The following is a 24,189-nucleotide window of genomic DNA, read 5'->3' as shown; positions in this document are numbered from 1 at the left end:
ATACCCACCATACCCACCCCTGCACTATGTACGATACCCACCCCAGACCCCTGCACTATGTACGATACCCCACCCCAATTCCTGCACTATATACGATACCCACCATACCCACCCCTGCACTATGTACGATACCCACCCCAGACCCCTGCACTATGTACGATACCCCACCCCAATTCCTGCACTATATACGATACCCACCCCTGCACTATGTACGATACCCACCCCAGACCCCTGCACTATGTAAGATACCCACCCCAGACCCCTGCACTATATACAATACCCACCCCTGCACTATGTATGATACCCACCCCAGACCTCTGCACTATGTACGATACCCACCCCAGACCCCTGCACTAAGTGAGTTTCCCACCCCAACCGCTGCACTATATACAATACCCACCCCAGACCCTTGCACTATATACGATACCCACCCTTGCACTATGTACGATACCCACTCCAACCGCTGCACTATATACGATACCCACCCAAGACCCCTGCACTATATACGATACCCACCTGGACCCCTGCACTATGTACGATACCCACCCCAGACCCCTGCACTATATACGATACCCACCCCAAACCCCTGCACTATGTACAATACCCACCCCAGACCCCTGCACTATATACGTTACCCACCCCGGACCCCTGCACTATATACGATACCCACCCCAAACCCCTGCACTATGTACAATACCCACCCCAGACCCCTGCACTATATACGATACCCACCCCGGACCCCTGCACTATGTACAATACCCACCCTGGACCACTGAACTATGTACGATACCCACCCCAGACCCCTGCACTATGCAAGTTACCCACCCCAGACCCATGCACTTGGCAAGTTACCCACCCCAGACCCCTGCACTATGTACGATACCCACCCCTAACCCCAGTAGTATGTATGATACCCACCCTGGACCCCTGCACTATGTACGATATCTACTCTGAACCCCTCCACTATGTACGTTACACTCCTGACCCCTGTACATTACACACTTGACCCCTGCACCAGGTACATTACCAACCCTGGATCCCTGCATTATGTACGATCCCCACTCCAGACCCCTGCACTATGTATATTATCTACCCTGGACCCCTGCACTATGTATTGTACGTTACCCACCCCAGCACTATGTACATTACCCACCCCTGACCCCTGTACTATATACAATACCTCCCCTAGGCTCCTGCACTAACTGAGTTTCCCACCCCAACCCCTGCACTATATACCATACCCACCCGAATTCCTGCACTATATACGATACCCACCCCTGCACTATGTACGATACCCACCCCAGACCCCTGCACTATGTACAATACCCACCCCAGACCCCTGCACTATGTAAAATACCCCACCACAATTCCTGCACTATATACGATACCCACCCCTGCACTATGTACGATACCCACCCCAACCCCTGCACTATATACAATACCCACCCCAGACCTCTGCACTATGTACGATACCCACCCCAGACCCCTGCACTATGTACGATACTCATCCCTAACCCCGGTACTATGTACGATACCGGACCCCTGCACTATGCAAGTTACCCACCCTGGACCCATGCACTATGTACGATATCTACTCCAAACCCCTCCACTATGTACGTTATCCACCCTGGATGTCTGCACTATGTACATTACACACCCGATCCCTGTACTGTACATTACACACCCAAGACCACCGCACTAGGGCACTGTACTTTACACACCCCACACCCCTGCACTAGGGTACTGTACATTACACACCCCACACCCCTGCACTAGGGTACTGTACATTACACACCCCAGACCCCTGCACTATGTACTGTATATTACACACCCCTGCACTATGTACTGTACATTACACACCCCAGACCCCTGCACTATGTATGTTACATACTTCAAACTCCTGCACTCTGTACGTAGGCTCAAGTTTTAAGCCCCTCCCACTGTTAGCACAGTTTTGTCACACCCACTATTGCCTGCGGTGTGCACAAACCTGCCACTATTATCCCCATCCCTGCTCCACCCTGATTTGCAGGAATTCTGATTTGAAACTGTTCCCCAGTATGTACAGCATATATGGCAATGAGATCCCCTTGCCAAAGTTGCAAATTCCGTTGCAGAGTCTCACTCCTCCTGCTGCATTCTCCTTAATGTGAAATAGTGGAGCACACAAGTTGCCACCGTAAGCAGGATGTCCAAACTTGGCTTTGGCGTCTGAATTTTTTCCTGGTTAGCAGAACGTTGCTCAGGCCCCACGGAATGTGCGACTTCTCAGAAAAAAGAGGGATCATCCAGCAGAAAGGACATTTTGGGGTACAATACGGAACTAGAAAAGGGGTGTGGCATTAGTTCTTTACATCACCAACATTTTTTATTTCCTAGGTGCAATGAATGTGTAACTGAAGACAGGTTCTCTTTGAACTTATAATGAGCCTTAAAAAAAAAATAAAAAAAAAAGGAGAAGCAGACATTTTTTTGTAGCCCAAGTAGTAAGCAAAGTGAAAGAAAGAAGAAAAAAAAAAAGCAATCTCTCTCCAAACCCCCAATTATAAACTGTAGTAATGTATCCCATATTATGTAAAAAATAAAGCATTGCTGACAATCCTATCCATACTATTGTCCTCATTGCAGCAACTGGGGGCCATTTTCTTGTAGTCCAAGCAGCTTGCTTTAATTGCTCTTTTTACAGGATTTTTTCTTCAAACCAGCATTTAAAAATCTTTCTTGAAGTTTAAAAGTGATACCAAAGATATAAAATTATGGATGAAAACAAAATTCTACGTTTTTTGCCCAGACAGAAGGTTGCTGGTGGCCATTTTGTTGTAGCCCACAGAAGAGTACAGGGAGGAGCTCCAGCAGTGTGAGAATCCTTCTGGTTGGGGAGTGAGTCTGGAGAATGTGTGTTCAGTGAGGAGAAGAAGGTAATAATAATGTCTTCTTATTATGAGAGAAGGGGGTCCCAGCACTGTGTGTGGACTGGATGGGGGGATCATGACACCTATACCCATCATCATCTTCCTGCAAGTCCTGCGATGTGTAGAACATTGGATAGGGGGCTGTGCTGGAGGTGTTGTTACTGGGGATGAATTCTCCAGAAAGCCGCAAACAATATGTTAGTGCTGTAGAAGTGTCTGGAAATCCCCACTGTTCTCATTTCCTCTGCTTTATACAGACAATGGCTATGTTCAGATGCTCCTCTGAACCCAGGTGGCCGTGTCTGCAAGGAAGCCAACACCTGTAACGCGCCAATCGTTTATGGTCAAGGCACTCTCACAGCTGCACGAATGCACGCCCCTTATATATGCATGGCTGCGGGTAGGGACTGCTCCCAGTGCAGATGATTGGCCCAACACAGGTGATGGCTTCCCGGTGGACACGGCCACCTGGCTTCAGAGGAGCATCTGAAGACACCCGAGCTCATCCCTAATAAACATATATAGTTTTTGTACCACCTTAAATATTTGTTTTGTTATTTGTTGTTTTTTTGTAACAAGCCTCTATTGTACAGATTGAAACATCTGGAAAAAGTGAGAACTTTTAGAAGGACACAAGGATCTGTAGGAGGACGTCATGATGGAGAACCGGCCGCCCCTCACATCACCGGGTAAGAGGAGACTTTTATTTCTTGTATTGAGTATCCACCTAGATACACACATTCCCCATTATATGGACATAGTATGTCAGGTTCCTATAAGGCAGGGATATGCAATTAGCGGACCTCCAGCTGTTGCAAAACTACAAGTCCCATCATGCCTCGGCCTCTGGATCTCATGCTTGTGGCTGTCAGTCTTACTATGCCTCATGGGACTTGTAGTTCTGCAACAGCTGGAGGTCCGCTAATTGCATATCCCTGCTATAAGGTGTCAGGATGTCACTGTCTATTTCTCCATGGAGGAGTGGGAGTATACAGAAGGACACAAGGATCTGTAGAAGGACGTTATGATGGAGAACCGGCCGCCCCTCACATCACCGGGTAAGAGGAGAGGTTAGGAGAGAAGAGTATTGATGATCCCCCTAGATACACACATCCTCTGATATAAAGACATAGAAACAATGTATTCAGTCAGTGTGTGTGTTTCCTACAGATGGATCCAGTAACAGAAATCCCCCAGAGAGATGTCCCCGTCCTCTGTATTCCCGGGACTCCACACAGGAAGATCAGGAGATCCCTCAGGAGGATCAGGTAGATTGGACTGAGGGTCCAAACCAAAATTGCTGTTCTACCCTTTCATTATAAATCAGACACTAGTAAAATGATGTGCTTTTCTGTTTTATCCAGGATGAAGTTGTGATTGTTGTCAAATCTGAAGAAGGAGAGCCATCTCTGAGCGGTGAGGATCCATGTGAGGAGGAAGTTCTTCTAGAGATCAGCACAGGTGAGCAATAAACACTAAATCCAGAGAAAAGTCCCAGATTCTCCTTGTTCAGTCTGTAGGCAGGTGCAGTCTACTTTCTCCACTGCAGGTGGCGCTCTTCTGCACCAAGATATACGGTATGTGTAAGCCTCTCAGGCTGTATGGGAATGAAGTCCTGAGCCCACCGCTGTGAGTGCTGGCCAGGAATACAGCTTGTCTTTGCTCCAGACAGTGGTAGAGAGGGATTAGGTGTCCTGGGAGTGGCACATCAAGTCAAAACCTGCTGTATGATAGTGAATGGCAGTCTCAGCCTGCACCCGTGCCAGGCCATGCCCTCAAAATGGTTAATTTCACCCTCCGGAGCTTACTCCCAATGTGTGCAGCTTCCAGGACACCTAATCACTACCATGTTGCTCTTCCGCAGTGGCACTGTTGTTGGAGAGGAAGTCAAGAGGAACAGGGTTCCTCTATGGTTTTGTGGGTCCTTGGGGAAGCACCCAATTGGATGCTGCCATCCCATGTGACTTCCACCCCATGGCAGCCATCTTTTTAAGCCCCTGGCTCCCAGATTTGGCGTGCTTTTGTGAGTTGGTAGAGAAGTGACAGGTACCTTGCTTGTTAGGGACTAGTGGTAAGGGAAAGCGTAGGCAAGCATCTCCTCTGGATCTCTTCCCATTTGGGCACAAGATGCCCAGGTCGTATTCTCCTCTTAACAGAGGCTGGCGCTCTCTTCACATTGCTGAAAATCATGAGCGCCCCTGGGTTGGGCATTCTTCCCACCGGGTTTGTTGTGAACTGTTGCTGTATTATTTCAATACAAGTTTTTCCCTGCACCACCGTACTGTTTGCATTAATTACTGCACTAACACCCCACTTACATGTCCCTACAACAATCTCATCTCCTCCCCCCTCCTCTGTCAGTAGGCAGTAATGGGGGGACAGTATGTGCCCAGTGGGGGAGTCAGGAGCCATCAGCCTCTATTAGACTCCGGCTCTCCTCCTCACATCATGTCATTGTGTGTTACCAGCCAAGAGACGTGACCAGTCTCCCCCCACACACACACTCTCTGGGGTCTCTCATACATCTCAGTACAGGGGTCTTCACTCTCATCTTTATTCACAGACCCCGGAGACACTCAGAGGGACATCAAAGCCGAGGAGGAGGAAGAAGGACCTGCAAGGATTAAAGAGGAGGAAATCCCTCCAGAGATCAACACAGGTGAGAAATAAAGACTAAATCCACTAAACACTAAAGCGCCCCAGATTCTAATTGTTTAGTCATTACAACAATCACTTCGATATTTGGTTTTGCCCACTGATAGCCCCTCGTATGTCCATCACCAAGAACATCACCAAGAACATCACCAAGAACAAATACAGAGCAAAATTTCTCCAAATGTTGTTAAAATATGACCTATGGCTAACATTAAATTAAAGTGTTACTAAAGTCAGATATATATTTTTTTTAAATAAAAATAACAAACATGTCATACTTACCTGTTCTATGCTGTGGTATTGCACGGAGTGGCCGTGATCCTCCTCTCCTGGGGGTCCCCGACGTTTTTAGGTTTAGTAACACTTTAAGCATTCAGTATTATATTTTTATTTCTATTTGATAAATGCACAACATACCTGTTGATCCTGCCAAAATTTTGTGAGCTCCTAATTTCCTGTGCATTCTGAAATGTTATCTCAAGCAATGATTATCAGACCCCCCCCCCCCCTCTATTATTATTCACTTGCTGCTTAATCATGTACCTGTACGTGATTGGCTTAAAGTGGTTATGCCACTGCAGCTGCAGCTGTACGCCATAACCCCGTTTATTTTTTTTTTTCAAACGGCGACGCTCTACTACCTTAAAGCACTTTTTAACTTTTACAGGTGGTGGGAGGGGATGTCCCCCTCCCGCTGCCCACCGGTGCCTCTCTATCCAATCCATTGGTGCTGCTGGGTTATCATAGAGATGGCCAAGGACTGGAAGGTCTCTATGGTCTAGGACAGTGGTCTCCAAACTATGGCGCGAATGCCAGATGCAGCATTTTGCTTGTCTTTCTCCAGCCCTTGGGGCACCGTTCCTCTCAGTGATACAAGACACTATTCCTCCCACTGACACCAACAATAGGGCGTTATTTTTCCCACTACCAATGATGGGGCATTATTGCTCCCACTGAGACCAATGTTGGGGCACTATTCCTCCCAATGACACCAACAATGGGGCACTACTCATGTTACTGACACCAATGATTGGGCACTAGTCCTCTTACCGACACCAAGGATGGGGCACTAATCCTCCCACTGGCACCAACAGTGGGGTACAATTCCTCCCACTACCAACAATGGGGCACTGTTCCTCTCACTGACACCAATGATGGGGCACTGTTCCTCTCACTTGACACTAATAATGGGGTAGGGCAGGGGAAAATCGATTTGAATCTTTTTTTTTTAGATTTTTAAAAAAAAAATTCACCAGGTCCTGAGGAGCTACGGGCAGGAGTTTTTAGGTGAGGCCGTGGCTTCAGCCTAGTCCACGAGGCCAGACGCCACGGACTAGGCCGAACCCGAGGCCTCATCTAAAAACTCCTGCCCGCAGCTACTCAGGACCGGCGCTGTGTCCATCAAAAAATAAAACTCGATTCGAATCGTGAATCGAGGTTTTTTTTTAAAAAAAAACTCAGATTTTTATTTTTTTTTGAGAAAATCGCCTCCCAGTGTCAACAACCTTTGGGCACTATTCCTCTGACTGACACCAACAGTGGGGTACTACTCCTTCCACTGAATCGAATGATGGGGCATTATTCCTCCCACTGACACCATTAATGGGGCACTATTCCTGCCACTGACACCAATGATGGGGCACTATTCCTCCCACTGAAGCCAATGATGGGGCACTATTCCTCCCACTGACACTAATGTCCAGCCCCCCTGAAGTCTGAAGCACAGTAAACTGGCCCTTTGTTTAGAAAGTTTGGAGACCCCTGGTCTAGGAGGCCAGAAGCGATGTCATTACTTATTTCTATCAGGGATGTTTACATTTCTTGTGATAGAGAAAAAAAAAAGTTATTGAAAAAAACATCAAAGGAACAGTGTATAAATTAAAACAAATACAATTTTATTTTTTATTTTTTTAAGTGAACCCATCCTTCTGTGCTTGTGCGCGCAAGCCAACTCATAGGTAGGTTGCGCATGCATATGTAAATGATGTTCCACACACGCGGTATCGCAGCGAATATTATAGCAAAAGCAATAATTCTAGCACTAGACCGCTGTAACTCTAAACTGGTAACCTGTAAACATTTTTAAAGCGTCGCCTATGGAGATTTTTAAGTGTCATAGTTTGTCGCCATTCTACGAGCGTGTCAAGCATCACATGTTTACTCGACGTAACACCATCTTTTACATTTTACCAAAAAGTTGGGTTATATATTGTGTTTTGCATTAAAATTAAAGTGTTTTTTTCCCCAAAAAATTGCTTTTGAAAAATTGCTGCACAGATATCATGTGACGTAAAAAATTGAAACATCCGTGATTTTATTCTCCAGGGTCCCTGTTAATAAAAAAAATATATGTAATGTTTGGGGGTTCTAAGTCATTTTCTAGCAAAAAATGCTGATTTTTACATGTAAACAAAGTGTCAGAATTGGCCTGGTCTTCAAGTGGTTAATGAGATGAGGAGGCAGAAGGTGTTCTGTAGTCCTAACACACTTCTTGTCCCAGGTTGACCAAGCTGCTCCTCAGTAGATACAGTACAGTGAGTAAGCATTGTCAGCCTAGGACAGGAAGTGTTTTGCTGGCAGTATCATCAGGAAAAAAAAGCTAAAAAATAAATGAATGCAATCACCAGATCTACGGACTGGTAAAGTGCAAGATATTGCTTTTTAAGTACTTTAGGCTTGAAGCCCCATACACACTATCAGTTTGTCTGCTGAGTTTTTCCTTCAGATTTACCAAAACCATGTAGTAGAAGGGCCTGCCTGATTGCATACAAATTGAAACTTCTAAGGTTTGACCTCATATTATACGGTTTTGGTAAATCTGAAGGAAAAACTCAGCAGAAAAACTGATAGTGTGTATGGGGCTTTAGATACACCTAACCTAATACATACAACAAACACCTAATCACCCTGAACATAGACTGTTAATCCTTAAAGTGGACAGGAGGCTTCACTGTCATCTTTATTCACAGATCCTGTACATATGAGAGAGACTCCGAGAGACCTCAAAGCTGAGAAAGGGGCACGTGTCAGGATAGAAGAAGAAGAAATTCCCATAGAAATAGGCAGAGGTGAGTAATAAACCTGATAATGTATATTGTCCTAAAGATTCATTTTAGCCAAAACTTTGATAATGTTGCTAAGAGAGGAAGTGAGGGAAAATCTCCTATGGGGACACAGATATAAAAAGCTGTCGGGAACTTTAGCCTTCCTCTGTTTGACCGCCACCATATACACCTCCTCTCTTCTCCATTCCATCCACACTCTTCTTCTGTACAAACGCCTGCCACCATACCCTCCGCACCCTTCTCCATACTACCCACCTCCATACCATCCACACTCTTCTGTACAAATGCCTGCCTCCATACCACCCACCTCCATACCATCCACAGTCTTCTGTACAAACAGCTGCCACCATACCCTCCACAAACTTCTCCATACCACCCACCTCCATACTATCCACACTCTTCTTCTGTACAAATGCCTGCCACAATATCCTCCACACCCATCTCCATACTACCCACCTCCATACCATCCACACTCTTCTTCTGTACAAATGCCTGCCACAATATCCTCCACACCCATCTCCATACTACCCACCTCCATACCATCCACACTCTTCTTCTGTACAAATGCCTGCCACAATATCCTCCACACCCATCTCCATACTACCCACCTCCATACCATCCACACTCTTCTTCTGTACAAATGCCTGCCACAATATCCTCCACACCCATCTCCATACTACCCACCTCCATACCATCCACACTCTTCTTCTGTACAAATGCCTGCCACAATATCCTCCACACCCATCTCCATACTACCCACCTCCATACCATCCACACTCTTCTGTACAAAGCCTGCCTCCATACCACCCACCTCAATACTATTCACATTCTTCTTCTGTACAAATGCCTGCCACCATACCCTCCACACACTTCTTCATACCACCCACCTCCATACCATCCACACTCTTCCTCTGTACAAACGCCTGCCACCATACCCTACACATACTTCTCCATACTACCCACCTCCATACTATCCACACTGTTTTTCTGTACAAACACTTGCCACCATACCCTACACACCTTGTATATACCACCCACCTCCATACCATCCACACTCTTCTTCTGTACAAACGCCTGCCACCATTTCCTCCACACCCTTCTCCATACTACCAACCTCCATATTATCCACACTCTTCTGTATAAACCCCTGTCACCATACCCTCCACACCTTGTATATACAACCCACCCACCTACATACCATCCACACTCTTCTATACAAACCCCTGCCACCATACCCTCCATTCCCTTGTCCACACTATCCACACTCCTCTCCTGTTCATACCAACCCTTTTCATTCTCTCCGCACTGCTCTCCCGCACATCTTACCTACCAAAGCAGATCATTTTAATATGATTTTAAATATACCCAACCTTTCCATTTCTAGAACAGGCAGGAATTTGCTAGTTCAGTTCAAAATGCTGTCTTATATACCCCCACATCATATTACCCTTACTCTATTACTATTTGTTTCTTGGATTTTTATAGCGCTAACATATCATGTATTGCTGTACAGCATACCTAGAACCATTCCCATTCATCTTTGTCCCCACAGAAGCTTACAATCCAGGGACCCCACACACATGCTAGGAGCAGCTTGGGCGGATTCCGATTGACCCACCAGTATGTATGACTGTGTGTGTTCCAGGTAGACCTAGTAACAGTAATACACCGGAGAGATGTCCTAGTCCATCGGAGTCCCAGGATTCTGTGGAGGAAGATGATGAAGACGAATATCAGGTATGCGGAGCTGAGGATCCTATCACGTACACAGTGTGCACAGAAGGTTGGCAAAGACACGTGAAGATTAAATCGGCTTTTATCCCGTTTAAATGGGAAGAAAGTATTAACCACTTTAAGATCAGGCCAAGTAAAAAGTATTTTTTCTAAAAAATGACTTAGAACCCCCCAAACATTTTATTTATATATATATATATATATATATATATATATATATATATATATATATATATATATATATATATATAAAATATAATTTTTTTTTTTTTTAGCAGAGACCATAGAAAATAAAATGGCTGACCTTGAAATTTTTAACCAACTCCTGCCCGCTTTATAGACTAATGATGGCAGCAGGGTGGCTCTCTTGTTCTGGGGCAACGTCATAATCAGTGCCCTGATTATCAGTGCAGCCCCAACAGTGCCCACCAGTAATGCCAATCTGTGCCTATCAGTGATGCCAATCTGTGCCCATTAGTGATGTCAAACAGTAAAGCCAGCCAGTCAGTGCTGCCTTTCAGGGCCTGCTCATCAGTGCTGCCTATCCATGCCACCTATCATTGCCCATAAGTGCCACCTATCAGTGCCGCCTATCACTGTTCATCAGTGCTGCAAATTAGTGCCTCCTCATCAATGCTCATCAGTGCCCATCAGTGCAGCCTATCCGTGCCAATCAGTGAACAAAAAAAATTACCTTATTTACAAAAATTTTGGACAGAAACTAAGAAAAGCTTTATTTTTTTTTTTTTTTTTATTTTTTTTAATCAATTTAAAATTTTCGTTTTAAATTTTATTTTTATTTTTTATTCCTAGAAATGTAAACATTCCCTGTGATAGAAGTGGGGATGACAGGTCCTCTTTATAGAGATATCTGAGGTCTATAAGACAACCAAATCTCTCCTTTACCCTTGAAAGCATGAGATCAAAAAAAGAAAAAAATTACATCTGCCCTAGACCCGAAGTGATGTCATGATGTTGCTTCGGTCCTCCTAGATCAGTGATGGTGAACCTTGGCACCCCAGATGTTTTGGAACTACTTTTCCCATGATGCTCAACTACACTGCAGAGTGCATGAGCATCATGGGAAATGTAGTTTCAAAACATCTGGGGTGCCAAGGTTCGCCATCACTGCCCTAGATCATAGAGTTGAGGAGAGGTGATCTGGTCTCTCCTTACCTCTGTGTCCAGCTGCACAAATCAGCGTATTGTTTCCTAGGCTCACCGGTGAGAATGGTAATCCTGAGAAACGCTAGCGCTGCTTCAAAAAGTGATCCAGTGGCTAATCAGCCACTTAGATTGCTTTTATATGAAAGAGAATCACTGACAAAAATTCTAGGGTTATGGCTAACAGCTTCAGCCATAACCCCATTGTAAAACCTGTAAGGTAAATGTATGTCAGGGGTGAAGTGTAGAAAGGAAATCTATAGTGGAGGAGCTACTGAGGTTGCTTATTGCTGAACGCTCCTCTTGGGAATGCTAGATGCCTGGCTGTTTCTAGCTCCAGATACTGACCCCAGAACAAGCCAATTCAAAACCTTTAAAAACATGAAGGGTGTGAGAAGGTTCTGGAGGGCAGGTTCAGGAGTTTCAGTGTAGAGCTAAAATAAAAAACACGGGGCCTCAAACTAGCAGGAGGCATGTTCAAAATTTGTAAAGTATTAATTTACTGAAAGAGTAGCTGATGCCTGGAACAGACCTTCAGCAGATGAACTGAGTCAGTAAACAGTTTATTTACATGTGCTTGGAACAAATATATATTTATCTACAAGGCATGGACTCCACTAGACCTCTGAAGGTCCACTGTGGTATTTGGCATCAAGCTGTCAGCAGCAGATCCTTTAAGTCCAGTAAGTTGCGAAGTGAGGCCGCGCATGTTTTTCCAGCACATCCCACAGATACTCGATTTTATTGAGATATGGAGAATTTGGAGGCCAAGTCAAAACTTCAGACTGGTTGCTGTGTTCATCAAATCATTTAATGCTTCAGACCAGGACACCTTCTTCTGTTAACCACTTGCCAACCGCGCTATAGCCAAATGACGGCTACAACGCAGCTGGTTACTGTTGATCACAGATTGAGGTAAAGAGCCAAAATGCGACTCTTTACCATGTGATCAGCTGTGTCCAATCACAGCTGATCACAGATGTAAACAGAAGCTGATTATCAGCACTCCTTTCCTCATGCTGACAGCGAAAGGAGAAGAGAGGCGATAACTGGCTTCTCTGAAAGAATTATGTACACTGAGGCCGCGTACACACGGGCGGACTGTTCGCCCAACCCTGTCCGCTGAACAGTGTTTGGGCGGACAGTCCGCCCGTGTGTGGGCTTTCAGCGGACAGTTTCAGCGGACAGTTGGACGGACAAAGTCTTTCGGAAATTCCGAAAAACTGTCCGCTGAAACTGTGTTTGAGCGAACAGTCCGCCCGTGTGTGGGCCTGTCCGCTGTACTTTCGAAATGAGCGGACTGTTCCCGCTCGGAAAGTCCGCCCATTTCGAGCGCGTGTACAGGTAGGCGGGGCCCGCGAAGGATACGTCGCGGGCTCCGCCGCCTGGAATGGGCTTAAAGGGGAACCCCAACGCCGAAAAAAATCGGCGTGGGGGTTCCCCCCAAGTCCACACCAGACCCTTGTCCGAGCACGCTACCCGGCCGGCCAGGAAAGGGGGGCGAGCGAGCGCGCCCCCCCTCCTGAGCCGTACCAGGCCGCGTGCCCTCAACATGGGGGGTGCCTTGGGGAAGGGGGGGCCGCGCGGCCCCCCCCACCCCAAAGCACCTTGTCCCCATGTTGATGAGGACAAGGGCCTCTTCCCGACAACCCTGGCCGTTGGTTGTCGGGGTCTGCGGGCGGAGGGCTTATCGGAATCCGGGAGCCCCCTTTAAGAAGGGGGCCCCCGGATACCGGCCCCCCACCCTATGTGAATGAGTATGGGGTACAATGTACCCCTACCCATTCACCTGTGAAATAAAGTACAATAAAAAACACAACACAGAGAAAAAATATTTTATTGCACAGCTCCGGGGGTCTTCTCGCCGGACTCCTCCGCTATGTGTGTGTAGCTCTTTTGCTAGCGGAGGAGTCCGGCTTTCTTCCTCCCCGCCGCCGACCTCTTCTCCCGACTTCGGGGGTCTTGTCCCCCTCTTCGGTTCTTCTGCCGGGCCACCGCGCCTGGTCCGGTCTTCTGTCGCCGTCTTCCGTTCTTCTGTCGCCGCCTTCAGTTCTTCTGCCGGGCCACCGCGCCTTCTTGTAGCTCTTTTACAGGCGGTAGCCCGGTCTTCTGTCGCCGATGTCGTCGCCGCCGCCGCCTTCCGTTCTTGTTCTTCTTCTTCTTCTTCTCCTGGAGATGTTGACTCGACGAGCTCTCCGGCCGGAATGCCGGGGACGCGCTGTGCGGTCACTTATATAGTGACAATGGGGCGGGGTCACATGGTATATGTCACATGGGTTGGTCACATGGTGACCCCGCCCCTTACGATGTCATAGTCCCCATGTGACATCAACCCATGTGACCAACCCATGTGACATATACCATGTGACTCCGCCCCATTGTCACTATATAAGTGGCAGCAGAGCGCGTCCCTGGCATTCCGGCCGGAGAGCTCGTCGAGTCAACATCTCCAGGAGAAGAAGAAGAAGAACAAGAACGGAAGGCGGCGGCGACGACGACATCGGCGACAGAAGACCGGGCCACCGCCTGTAAAAGAGCTACAAGAAGGCGCGGTGGCCCGGCAGAAGAACCGAAGGCGGCGACAGAAGAACGGAAGACGGCGACAGAAGACCGGGCCACCGGACCAGGCGCGGTGGCCCGGCAGAAGAACCGAAGAGGGGGACAAGACCCCCGAAGTCGGGAGAAGAGGCCGGCGGCGGGGAGGAAGAAAGCCGGACTCCTCCGCTAGCAAAAGAGCTACACACACATAGCGGAGGAGTCCGGCGAGAAGACCCCCGGAGCTGTGCAATAAAATATTTTTTCTCTGTGTTGTGTTTTTTATTGTACTTTATTTCACAGGTGAATGGGTAGGGGTACATTGTACCCCATACTCATTCACATAGGGTGGGGGGCCGGTATCCGGGGGCCCCCTTCTTAAAGGGGGCTCCCGGATTCCGATAAGCCCTCCGCCCGCAGACCCCGACAACCAACGGCCAGGGTTGTCGGGAAGAGGCCCTTGTCCTCATCAACATGGGGACAAGGTGCTTTGGGGTGGGGGGGGCCGCGCGGCCCCCCCTTCCCCAAGGCACCCCCCATGTTGAGGGCACGCGGCCTGGTACGGCTCAGGAGGGGGGGCGCGCTCGCTCGCCCCCCTTTCCTGGCCGGCCGGGTAGCGTGCTCGGACAAGGGTCTGGTGTGGACTTGGGGGGAACCCCCACGCCGATTTTTTTCGGCGTTGGGGTTCCCCTTTAAGCCCATTCCAGGCGGCGGAGCCCGCGACGTATCCTTCGCGGGCCCCGCCTACCTGTACACGCGCTCGAAATGGGCGGATTTGCCTCCTCCTTACGTGGGCGAGTCCGTTCATTTCAAAAGTTGAGCGAACTGTTTGCCCAACCTTGTTCGTCAAACAGTCCGCTCGTGTGTGGGCAAGTCCGCTCATGCAAATTTTGAGCGGACTGTTTGCCCAAACTGTTTGACGAACAAGGTTGGGCAAACAGTCCGCGCGTGTGTACGCGGCCTGATAATCAGGGCAATTATGTACACTGATAATTTTAGCAAGAGGCCTTTGGCAAGTCTGTTTGGTTTAAGGGTGAAGGTCTCCTTTCAGCATTACATCTCTGTGTCTTCTTACAGGGACTTCTTATGGACTTATTCTACCTACAATAATTGTTTTGCGCCATTCTTGGTTTTTCATTGTGGTGTATATACGCCAAAAAAATAAGAATTTGTCTTTTTTTCTGCTACCTATACCAACATTTTGTTTAGCCTTGACTCACCTTTTGTATTGTCCTCTATTTCAGGATACTAATCTAGTTACTATTGTAAAAGTTGAAGTTAAAGAAGAAGCTTACGAGTCCCATGCGAGCGACGACGAGCAATGCAAAGACGAAGAATTTCCAGAGATCAGCCGAGGTGAGTAATAAAAGCTAAGTTTACAAAAGGTTCATGGATTCTTCTTGTTAAAGGGTTATTCCACCCAAATATTTTATTTATTTTTTGATGGGGGGAGCCCTGGTTTATTTTTTGTCTTGTATACTCCCAACCATACGTGTGTGCAGTCTATTGCATTGGGGTGTGCATCCAAAGTATGTATGTGTGTGTATGTGTGTGTATATATATATATATATATATATATATATATATATATATATATATATATATATATATATATCTACACATTGTAGCAAAGTGTCATTTTTTTTCAGTGTTGTCACATGAAAAGATATAATAAAATATTTACAAAAATATGAGGGGTGTACTCTTGTTAGATAGAGATATATATATATATATCTCTATCTATATATATATATGCTTATTTTTTTTTATAATATATATATTATACAATATCTAACCAGAGTACACCCCTCATATTTTTGTAAATATTTTATTACATCTTTTCATGTGACAACACTGAAAAAATAATACTTTGCTACAATGTAAAGTAGTGAGTGTACAGCTTGTATAACAGTGTACATTTGCTGTCCCCTAAAAATAACTCAACACACCACCCATTAATGTCTAAACCGCTGGCAACAAAAGTGAGTACACCCCTAAGTGAAAATTTCCAAATTGGGCCCAATTAGCCATTTTCCCTCCCCGATGTCATTTGACTCGTTAGTATTACAAGGTCTCAGGTGTGAATGGGGAGCAGGTGTGTTAAATTTGGTGTTATCGCTCTCACTCTCTCATACTGGTCACGGGAAGTTCAGCATGGCACCTCATGGCAAAGAACTATGAGGATCTAAAAAAAAGAATTGTTGCTCTACATAAAGATGGCCTAGGCTATAAGAAGATTGCCAAGACCCTGAAACTGATCTGTAGCACGGTGGTCAAGACCATACAGCGGTTTAACAGGACAGGTTCCACTCAGAACAGGCCTCACCATGGTCAACCAAAGACAAGTTGAGTGCAAGTGCTCAGCATCATATCCAGAGGTTGTCTTCGGAAAATAGACATATGAGTGCTGCCAGCATTGCTGCAGAGGTTGAAGGGGTGGGGGGTCAGCCTGTCAGTGCTCAGACCATATGCTTCACACTGCATCAAATTGGTCTGCATGGCTGTCGTCCCAGAAGGAAGCCTCTTCTAAAGATGATGCACAAGAAAACCTGCAAACATTTTGCTGAAGACAAGCAGACTAAGGACATGGATTACTGGAACCATGTCCTGTGGTCTGATGAGACCAAGATAAACGTATTTGGTTCAGATGGCGTCAAGTGTGTTTGGCGGCAACCAGGTGAGGAGTACAAAGGCAAGTGTGTCTTGCCTACAGTCAAGCATGGTGGTGGGAGTGTCATGGTCTGGGGCGGCATGAGTGCTACCTCCAAGATGACCACTGCCTTGCTAAAGAAGCTGAGGGTAAAGGTGATGGACTGACCAAGCATATCTCCAGACCTAAACCCTATTGAGCATCTGTGGGACATCCTCAAATGGAAGGTGGAGGAGCGCAAGCTCTCCAACATCCACCAGCTCTGTGATGTCATCATGGAGGAGTGGAAGAGGACTCCAGTGGCAACCTGTGAAGCTCTGGTGAACTCCATGCCCAAGAGGGTTAAGGCAGTGCTGGAAAATAATGGTGGCTACAAAATATTGACACTTTGGGCCCAATTTGTAAATTTTCACTTAGGGGTGTACTCACTTTTGTTGCTAGTGTATTAGACATGAATGGCTGTGTGTTGAGTTATTTTGAGGGGACAGCAAATTTACACTGTTATACAAGCTGTACACTCACTACTTTACATTGTAGCAAAGTGTAATTTCTTCAGTGTTATCACATGAAAAGATAGAAGAAAATATTTGTGAGGGGTGTACTCACTTTTGTGAGATACTGTGTGTGTGTACACACACACACACACACACACACACACACCCACAGCAGTAGGGCAGTGGTCGGCGTCAGTAGTTTATCTTTAATATTTTTTTATTATTCCTGCTTTACATTAAAACATTTTTTTTTACAATTATTATTTATTTATTTATTTTTACTTTTTATTTTTTGGGGAGCCCAATTGGGGGGCTTTGGTGAAATATCAGGGGTCTAAACAGACCCCTGATGTCTCACTTTTGAGACCGAGAAAGGAACTGAGGACAGAGATTCCCCCGGTCTCTGCAGCCAAGCGGCAGGGGGAATCTGTGTAGCACAAGGTGATTAGTGTGTGCCCAGGCACACCTGGCACACCCTGTGCGCACGCCTATGCTCTCAGCAGTGGGATCTCCCTGATAGGAATTCCTGACTCTGTTGCTATCCAGCTTTGTGTGTTCTGCATTATATAAAATGAATAAAAATCCAGCAAGGATGTTGGGAACTCCACTTAACAGGAACAGCAGTTGTTCATACACAGGAACTCGGAGCAAAGGTCTCACCAATCGAGTCCTGAAATCTACCAAATGCTGAAATTACAGATTTGAGTGGATTGATCCTTTAGGTAACCACTTTAAGACCCGGGTCTATTCTGACACTTCTCAAATGCATATAAAAATCTGTATTTTTGTTGCTAGAAAATTACTAAGAACCCCCAAACATAATTTTTTTAAGCAGAGACCCTAGAGAATAAAATGGTGGATGATGCAATTTTTTGTGCCACATGGCAGTTGCGCAGCGGGTTTTCAAATGCAATTTTTTGTGAAAAAATATGAATTTTAGTGCACACAAACACAATACATATCCCAATTGTTTGTTAAAATATAAAAGATGATGTTACGCCATGAAGTTAGTTACCAAACATGCCATGCTTTAAAATTGTGCACACCCGTACAAACTGCAGTACATTAAGCTATCCATAGGCAACATTTTAAAAGCCTTTACAGTTTGCCACTTTAGATTTACAGAGGAAATATGGTGTTGGAATTATTGCACTCAATCTGACCTTTACGGTGATACCTCACATGCGTGGTGCAATCGCTGTTTATGTATGGGTGCGGGACCGACCTGTGGTTTGCATTTGTGTGCGAGCATGGAGGACAGGGGCACTTTAAACTTCTTTTTTTTTTTTATTTAAAAAAAAAAATTCATAAACTTTATTGCTATCACAAGGGATGAGCAACATTGACAGGTACTATTTACTGAGAGATCCCTCCTCTGCCCTTCAAAACATAATTTATCGCACATTGGTTTGTTGACCAAAAGAAGCGCCTGCTCCTGTTTGGGCAACAAGCTTCACGCGGTGCAAATTGCAAAATGGCATCTGAACCTGTGTTTTGCGATTGTAGTGTGTTTTTAGGATCGTGCGACCCCAAAACACCCAATGAATGGAGCCTAAGGGGCAAAAAATAATAAGTCTGCGTTTGCACTGATGCGGATGAGATGCGATCCAAAAGGCTTAGATTTGCATGTCACCTGAAAACACATTGATTTCTGTGAAGGTGGTTTACATCTGTGCGGTGCGATTTTGATCCGGTTAAAAAAAAAAAAGGTCCTGTGCAAGTTTGGAGCGATGCTTTCCAAACTCGCGCAGCATAGAGCAGCCTTTCTCAAACTTTTAACCCTAGAGGAAATCCAAAAATGATTTTCAGGTCTCGAGGAACCCTTACTAAAACCAATTTATCAGGGGTCAATAGGAACAATGCCTCTTATACTGGTGGCCAGTAGGATGAATGTCCCACTTAACCACTTAAGGCCCGGACCATTTTGCTGGCTTAAGACCAGAGCACTTTTTGCGATTCGGCACTGCAATGCTTTAACTGACAATTGCGCGGTCCTGTGAAGTGGCTTCCAAACAAAATTGACGTCCCTTTTTTCCCACAAATAGAGCTTTCTTTTGTTGGTATTTGATCACCTCTGCGGTTTTTATTTTTTGCGCTATAAACAAAAAAAGGAGAAACAATTTTGAAAAAAACACATTATTTTTTACTTTTTGCTATAATTAATATCCCCCAAAAATATATACAAAAACATTTTTTTTCCCTCAGTTTAGGCTGATACGTATTCTTCTACATATTTTTGGTATAAAAAATCACAAAAGCAATTATTGATTGGTTGGCGCAAAAGTTATAGCGTTTACAAAATAGGGGATAGTTTTGTGGCATTTTTATAAATATTTTTTTTTTACTAGTAATGGCGGCGATCAGCGTTTTTTATTGAAACGGCATGTCATTATGGCGGACACATTGGACATTTTTGACACATTTTTGGGACCATTGTCATTTATACAGCAATCAGTGCTATACAAATGCACTGATTCCTGTGTAAATGGCACTGGCAGTGAAGGGGTTAACCAGGAGGTGGCAGTGTAGGGGTTAAGTGTGTCCTAGGGGCGTGTTTCTAAATGTGGGGGGCGTGGCTGTGATTTATAGATCACTGATCTCTGCCCCAATCACAGGGAGCAGAGATCAATGTCACTTGCTGCTAGGCAGAACGTGGAGATGCTGTTTACATTGGCATCTCCCCGTTCTCCCTCCCCGTGAGACGATCGCGGGTATCCCCACGGCAATCGAGTCCGCGGGACCCGTGGTCGGACTCACGGAGGTCCCAACCGTCGGCGGCACGCGATGGCACGGCAACAATTTTAAATGGACGTACCTGTATGCCAATTTGCCTGTCCGTGCCATTCTGCCAACGTACATTGTTGTGCGTCGGTCGGGAAGCGGTTAAAGTGGTCCTCAGAATGCCGCCCTTAAAGACAGATAAAAAGATATTTGGTGTCATTCTGCTGGTTTTGCTAATTGATGCTGAACCTTTAACTATGTAGGCACCATCAAAAAGGTGGTTCATCATCCACGGCTCAAGGAACCCGTAGCAACCTCTGGAGGAACCCCAGGGTTCCACGGAACCCTGGTTTAGAATGGCTGGCCTAGAGTATATGGCATTCCTAGATACCGGTTCACGTAGGATGCGATTCATAGCCGATTTTGCATAGAAGTGGCTAAAAGAGAGATTTGCATAGAAGTGGATAGAGGGCGATTTTGTAGAGAAGAGGATGGATGGCATTGCTAGCATATGAAGGCAAAAATCGCAGCAGCACTAAATTATACAGATAAGGGTCAATCGCATCGCATCCCTGAATCGTATCAGAATCACACCTGAACAACTACTTTTGACAATCGCACTGAAAACTGACATGAAAATCTCACCGCATATATGTGAATTAAGGTTTAATCCTGCTGTTCGCCCAGGCTAAATGTAATAAAAAAAAAAAAAAAAAACACCTGTCCAAAGCCCAGAACCACATGGCCCGGGCGTTGGGCATATGATTTGCACATCCCTGCCTTTATTCAAGTCTTTAACTGCTCCTTCCTTAATTTTTTTCCCCAGACGGACAATACATCAGAAACAACACACTACAGCGTCCCGCTGTTTCTCCAGTTGGCGAAATAGATGATGACATCACATCTGACTCTTCAGGGGAAAACCCTGTTTCTCCATCTCTCCAAGTACATGATAGCTCGGACCCGTCCTCCAATACCTCGCAGACGAAGAAGCTGTATTCGTGTTCCGAGTGCAGCAAATGTTTCCTCCGCAGATCTCGTCTCCTGAGGCATCAAACCATTCACACGGGAGAGAAGCCGTTCTCATGCCCTCAGTGCGGGAAATGTTTCACCCAAAAAGGAGGACTAGCACGCCATGAAATAACGCACGTAGAAAAGAAGCCATATGCATGCAGCGATTGCGGCAAGCGCTACAGTCAGAAAACCTATCTCGCCGTCCATCAACGGACTCACGCCCCCGAGAAGCCGTTTTCTTGTTCTAAGTGCGCCGAGCGCTTCGCCGACAAAGAAACTCTACTGGCTCATCAGAATACGCACAAGGGCCAAAAGCCGTTCTCCTGTTCTGAGTGCGGCAAATGGTTCTCTTACAAATCGCTTCTCGTTAGGCATGAACGAATTCACACGGGCGAACGGCCTTACTCGTGTTCCGTGTGTGGGAAAGGATTTATCGATAAGCAGGGACTGGTGACTCATCAAAGTACTCACTCCAGTGACAGGCCGTACTCGTGCCCTCAGTGCGGAAAAAGCTTCACCAATAAATCGAACTTGGCCGGACACCGGAGAATCCACACGGGGTATCAGCCCTATTCCTGCTCCGAGTGTGGGAAGCGGTTTTCAAAAAAATACACACTCATCAAACATCAGAAGCTTCACAAGTGACTTGACGTGCCTTTGGACGGAAGCCTGGCAGAAGTCCTACCACCTTTACCACTCAACTTCTCCTGGACTTTTTTTTTATTGGTGGGAATCAAAAAAACGCTAAAACCCTTATCAGTTTTTTTTTCGGCTGTCTGTGCCCCTTGGAGAGGTTACCTTCCTCTCCCTGTCCAGGAGACACAACAGGAAGAGAGGAAATCTCTCCAAAGTGACTGTCTAAGACAGTGATTCTCAACCAGGGTTCCATGGAATCCTAGGGTTCCTCCAGAGGTTGCTAGGGGTTCCTTCAGCATTGGGCAATTTCTACCTCTCAGTAAGTTCCCACCAACACCATTGATCTTTTTAGCTATCTGCAAGGAGGTAATTCTTCCCAATGACCACAAGTATAAGGACCATTCCTCTCAGTGACCATAACACTAATGTATCATGAGTTGTAGAGTTCTATTTTTTTAGCAGGGGTTCCTCGAACCCGGAGAACTATTTCAAGGGTTCCTCTGTGTTGAAAAGGTTGAGAAAGGCTGGTCTAAGATATTTGACATGAGAATATCTGTCTCCGTTGGATAATTTTTTCTCGATTGCTGTTCTGGTGACATCTGTAAAATGTTGGATTTCTTATCTTTTTGTCTTAATGACAGTGGTCACCAGTACCAATACTGAGGCTAAATCTCCCAACGCATAGCTCCCAACTGTCCCTGATTGGAACCAAGTCCCTCTGTACCTCTTTGCTCATCTCCTGTATGGACCTCTATAATTGTACTATGTACCTAGCAAAAGTGTTATACTCCACCAAACTTCTGTCTTTCAATCATTTTTATGGAAGTTTTTAACCACTCGACGAGCAGGCCTTTTTCTGACACTTCTGACATACATGTAAAAATCTGTATTTTTTGTTATAGAAAATTACTTAAGCTCCATACACACTATCAGATTTTCTGCAGATTTTTTTTCCTTCAGGTTTACCAAAACCATTTAGTACAAGGGCCTTCCTGATTGCATACACATTGAAACCCCTAAGGTTTGACCTCATATTATATGGTTTTGGTAAATCTGATGGAAAAAATCAGCAGAAAATCTGATAGTGTGTATAGGGCTTTAGAATCCCCAAACATAAAATGGCGAGTGTTGCAATTTTTTATGTCACAAGGTTTTTGTGCAGCGGAAAAACTACACACTACATTTTAATGCAAAACTGTTTGGTAAACTATAAAAAAGGATTTTACGCTGAGTAGAAGAGATAAGAAAAGATACCTAACATGTCATATTTCGAAATTGCGCACATCCGCGCAATGGCGACAAACCACATATGTCATATAATCCATAGGTGGCGCTTTAAAAGCCTTTACAGGTTGCCACTTTAGATTTACACAGAAGATCTGGAACAAGAATTATTTCTCTCAATCTTACGTACGTGGTGATACCTCACATGTGGGGTTGTTGTTTATGTACAACATGGAACTGGCATGTGCGTTCACCTTTGCGCGCGAGTATGGGGACATTTAAAAAAAGTAAAAAAAAAAAAAAAAGTTTTTTTTTTTTTTTTTTTTACACTTTACCTTTACATTTTTTTGATCACTTATTGTTATCACAAACAATGTAAACATCCCTTGTGCTAACAATAGGCAGTGATAGGTCCTCTTTACTGAAACATCTAGGGTTTATTAGACCCAAGATTTCTCCTCCGCCCTTTAAAAGCTTTGGATCATACAAGATCGGTGTGATCTGATGCTTTTTACAAACCATTAATGTTTTTTTAACAATCAGTAAACCAGGAAGTGATATCGCTTCCAGTTTCTTAGACCATAGAGATGATCGGGGTGGTTCCAGTCCCTGATCAGCTCTTTGGTTAGCCGGCTCCAGTCCCAGGTTCCTCCGGTGGGATGAGAAAGGCGGGAAAGGCAGGAAGAGGTAGGACCACCCCCTCCCGTCGCTTGTAAAAGGCAGTCCAGAGGCTATTTAGCTGCTGGGATTGCTTTTACAAGAAAGTGCTGGGGCAGCTGTAAAAAAATAAAATAAAGTGGATTGGCATTATCCTGGTATAACCACTCAGTCGGGCGTCGCACTGGTATGGATTCACAGTTCCACGGATCTCTAGGGAAGGGACCAGTTAGCAATGATTGCAAAAGCTTAAGAACTTTTGTCCAAAACCTAGAGAGCATAGAGCATGACCACAATGTATGGAGAACATCCCCTGGGACAGAGAAGCCTCAAACGGGTGCCAGGAGAAGATGGGTAGAGGTGTGCTAAATGAGATGGGACTATATACTCTACCAAACTTCTAACTCCAACCTCTAAAATGTATTTGTTATTTTGAAAAGCCAACATAAAGAAAATGTAGTGAAAAAAACACTTGTGGGTTTAACCACGTGCTTTTATTGTGTATTAATTCTTCCTGACTCTTGTGTTGAAAGGTGTCTTTCTCTCTCATCTTACAAACCTGGGCGGTATGCCAACGGAACACAGGCTGCAATTAAAAACCAGACAAGGGTTCCAACCCTTCCACAAACACCAGGGGGCCAGATACACTTTAAAGCTGATATTTAATCTGTTCATATTTTGTCTTGCCTGGTTCCTTCCTCTACCTTCAGCAACATGCTAATGACATT

General features: G+C 45.5%; 1 protein-coding gene across 1 annotated transcript in view; it reads left to right on the top strand.

Annotated features, from left to right (window-relative positions):
* Positions 1 to 23,932, top strand: part of LOC143957207 (uncharacterized) — a 441,673-nt gene extending 417,741 nt beyond the window's left edge. Inside the window, exons 14-21 of the mRNA XM_077467351.1 lie at positions 3,568 to 3,601; positions 4,083 to 4,180; positions 4,277 to 4,373; positions 5,476 to 5,571; positions 8,537 to 8,635; positions 10,278 to 10,369; positions 15,310 to 15,421; positions 20,757 to 23,932. Of these exons, the coding sequence (XP_077323477.1) occupies positions 3,568 to 3,601; positions 4,083 to 4,180; positions 4,277 to 4,373; positions 5,476 to 5,571; positions 8,537 to 8,635; positions 10,278 to 10,369; positions 15,310 to 15,421; positions 20,757 to 21,589 (1,461 nt within the window). The 3' untranslated portion in view covers positions 21,590 to 23,932. The remainder of the gene's footprint in view (positions 1 to 3,567; positions 3,602 to 4,082; positions 4,181 to 4,276; positions 4,374 to 5,475; positions 5,572 to 8,536; positions 8,636 to 10,277; positions 10,370 to 15,309; positions 15,422 to 20,756) is intronic.
* The last annotated feature ends 257 nt before the right edge of the window (positions 23,933 to 24,189 follow it).

The sequence above is a fragment of the Lithobates pipiens genome, unplaced genomic scaffold (genome assembly GCF_037356315.1).
Source record: "Lithobates pipiens isolate NorthernLeopardFrog02 unplaced genomic scaffold, aLitPip1_a1.2 Scaffold_51, whole genome shotgun sequence".
Taxonomy (NCBI): domain Eukaryota; kingdom Metazoa; phylum Chordata; class Amphibia; order Anura; family Ranidae; genus Lithobates; species Lithobates pipiens.
Note: the sequence above shows the minus strand (reverse complement) of the source record. Positions and strands in the feature narration are given on the sequence as shown.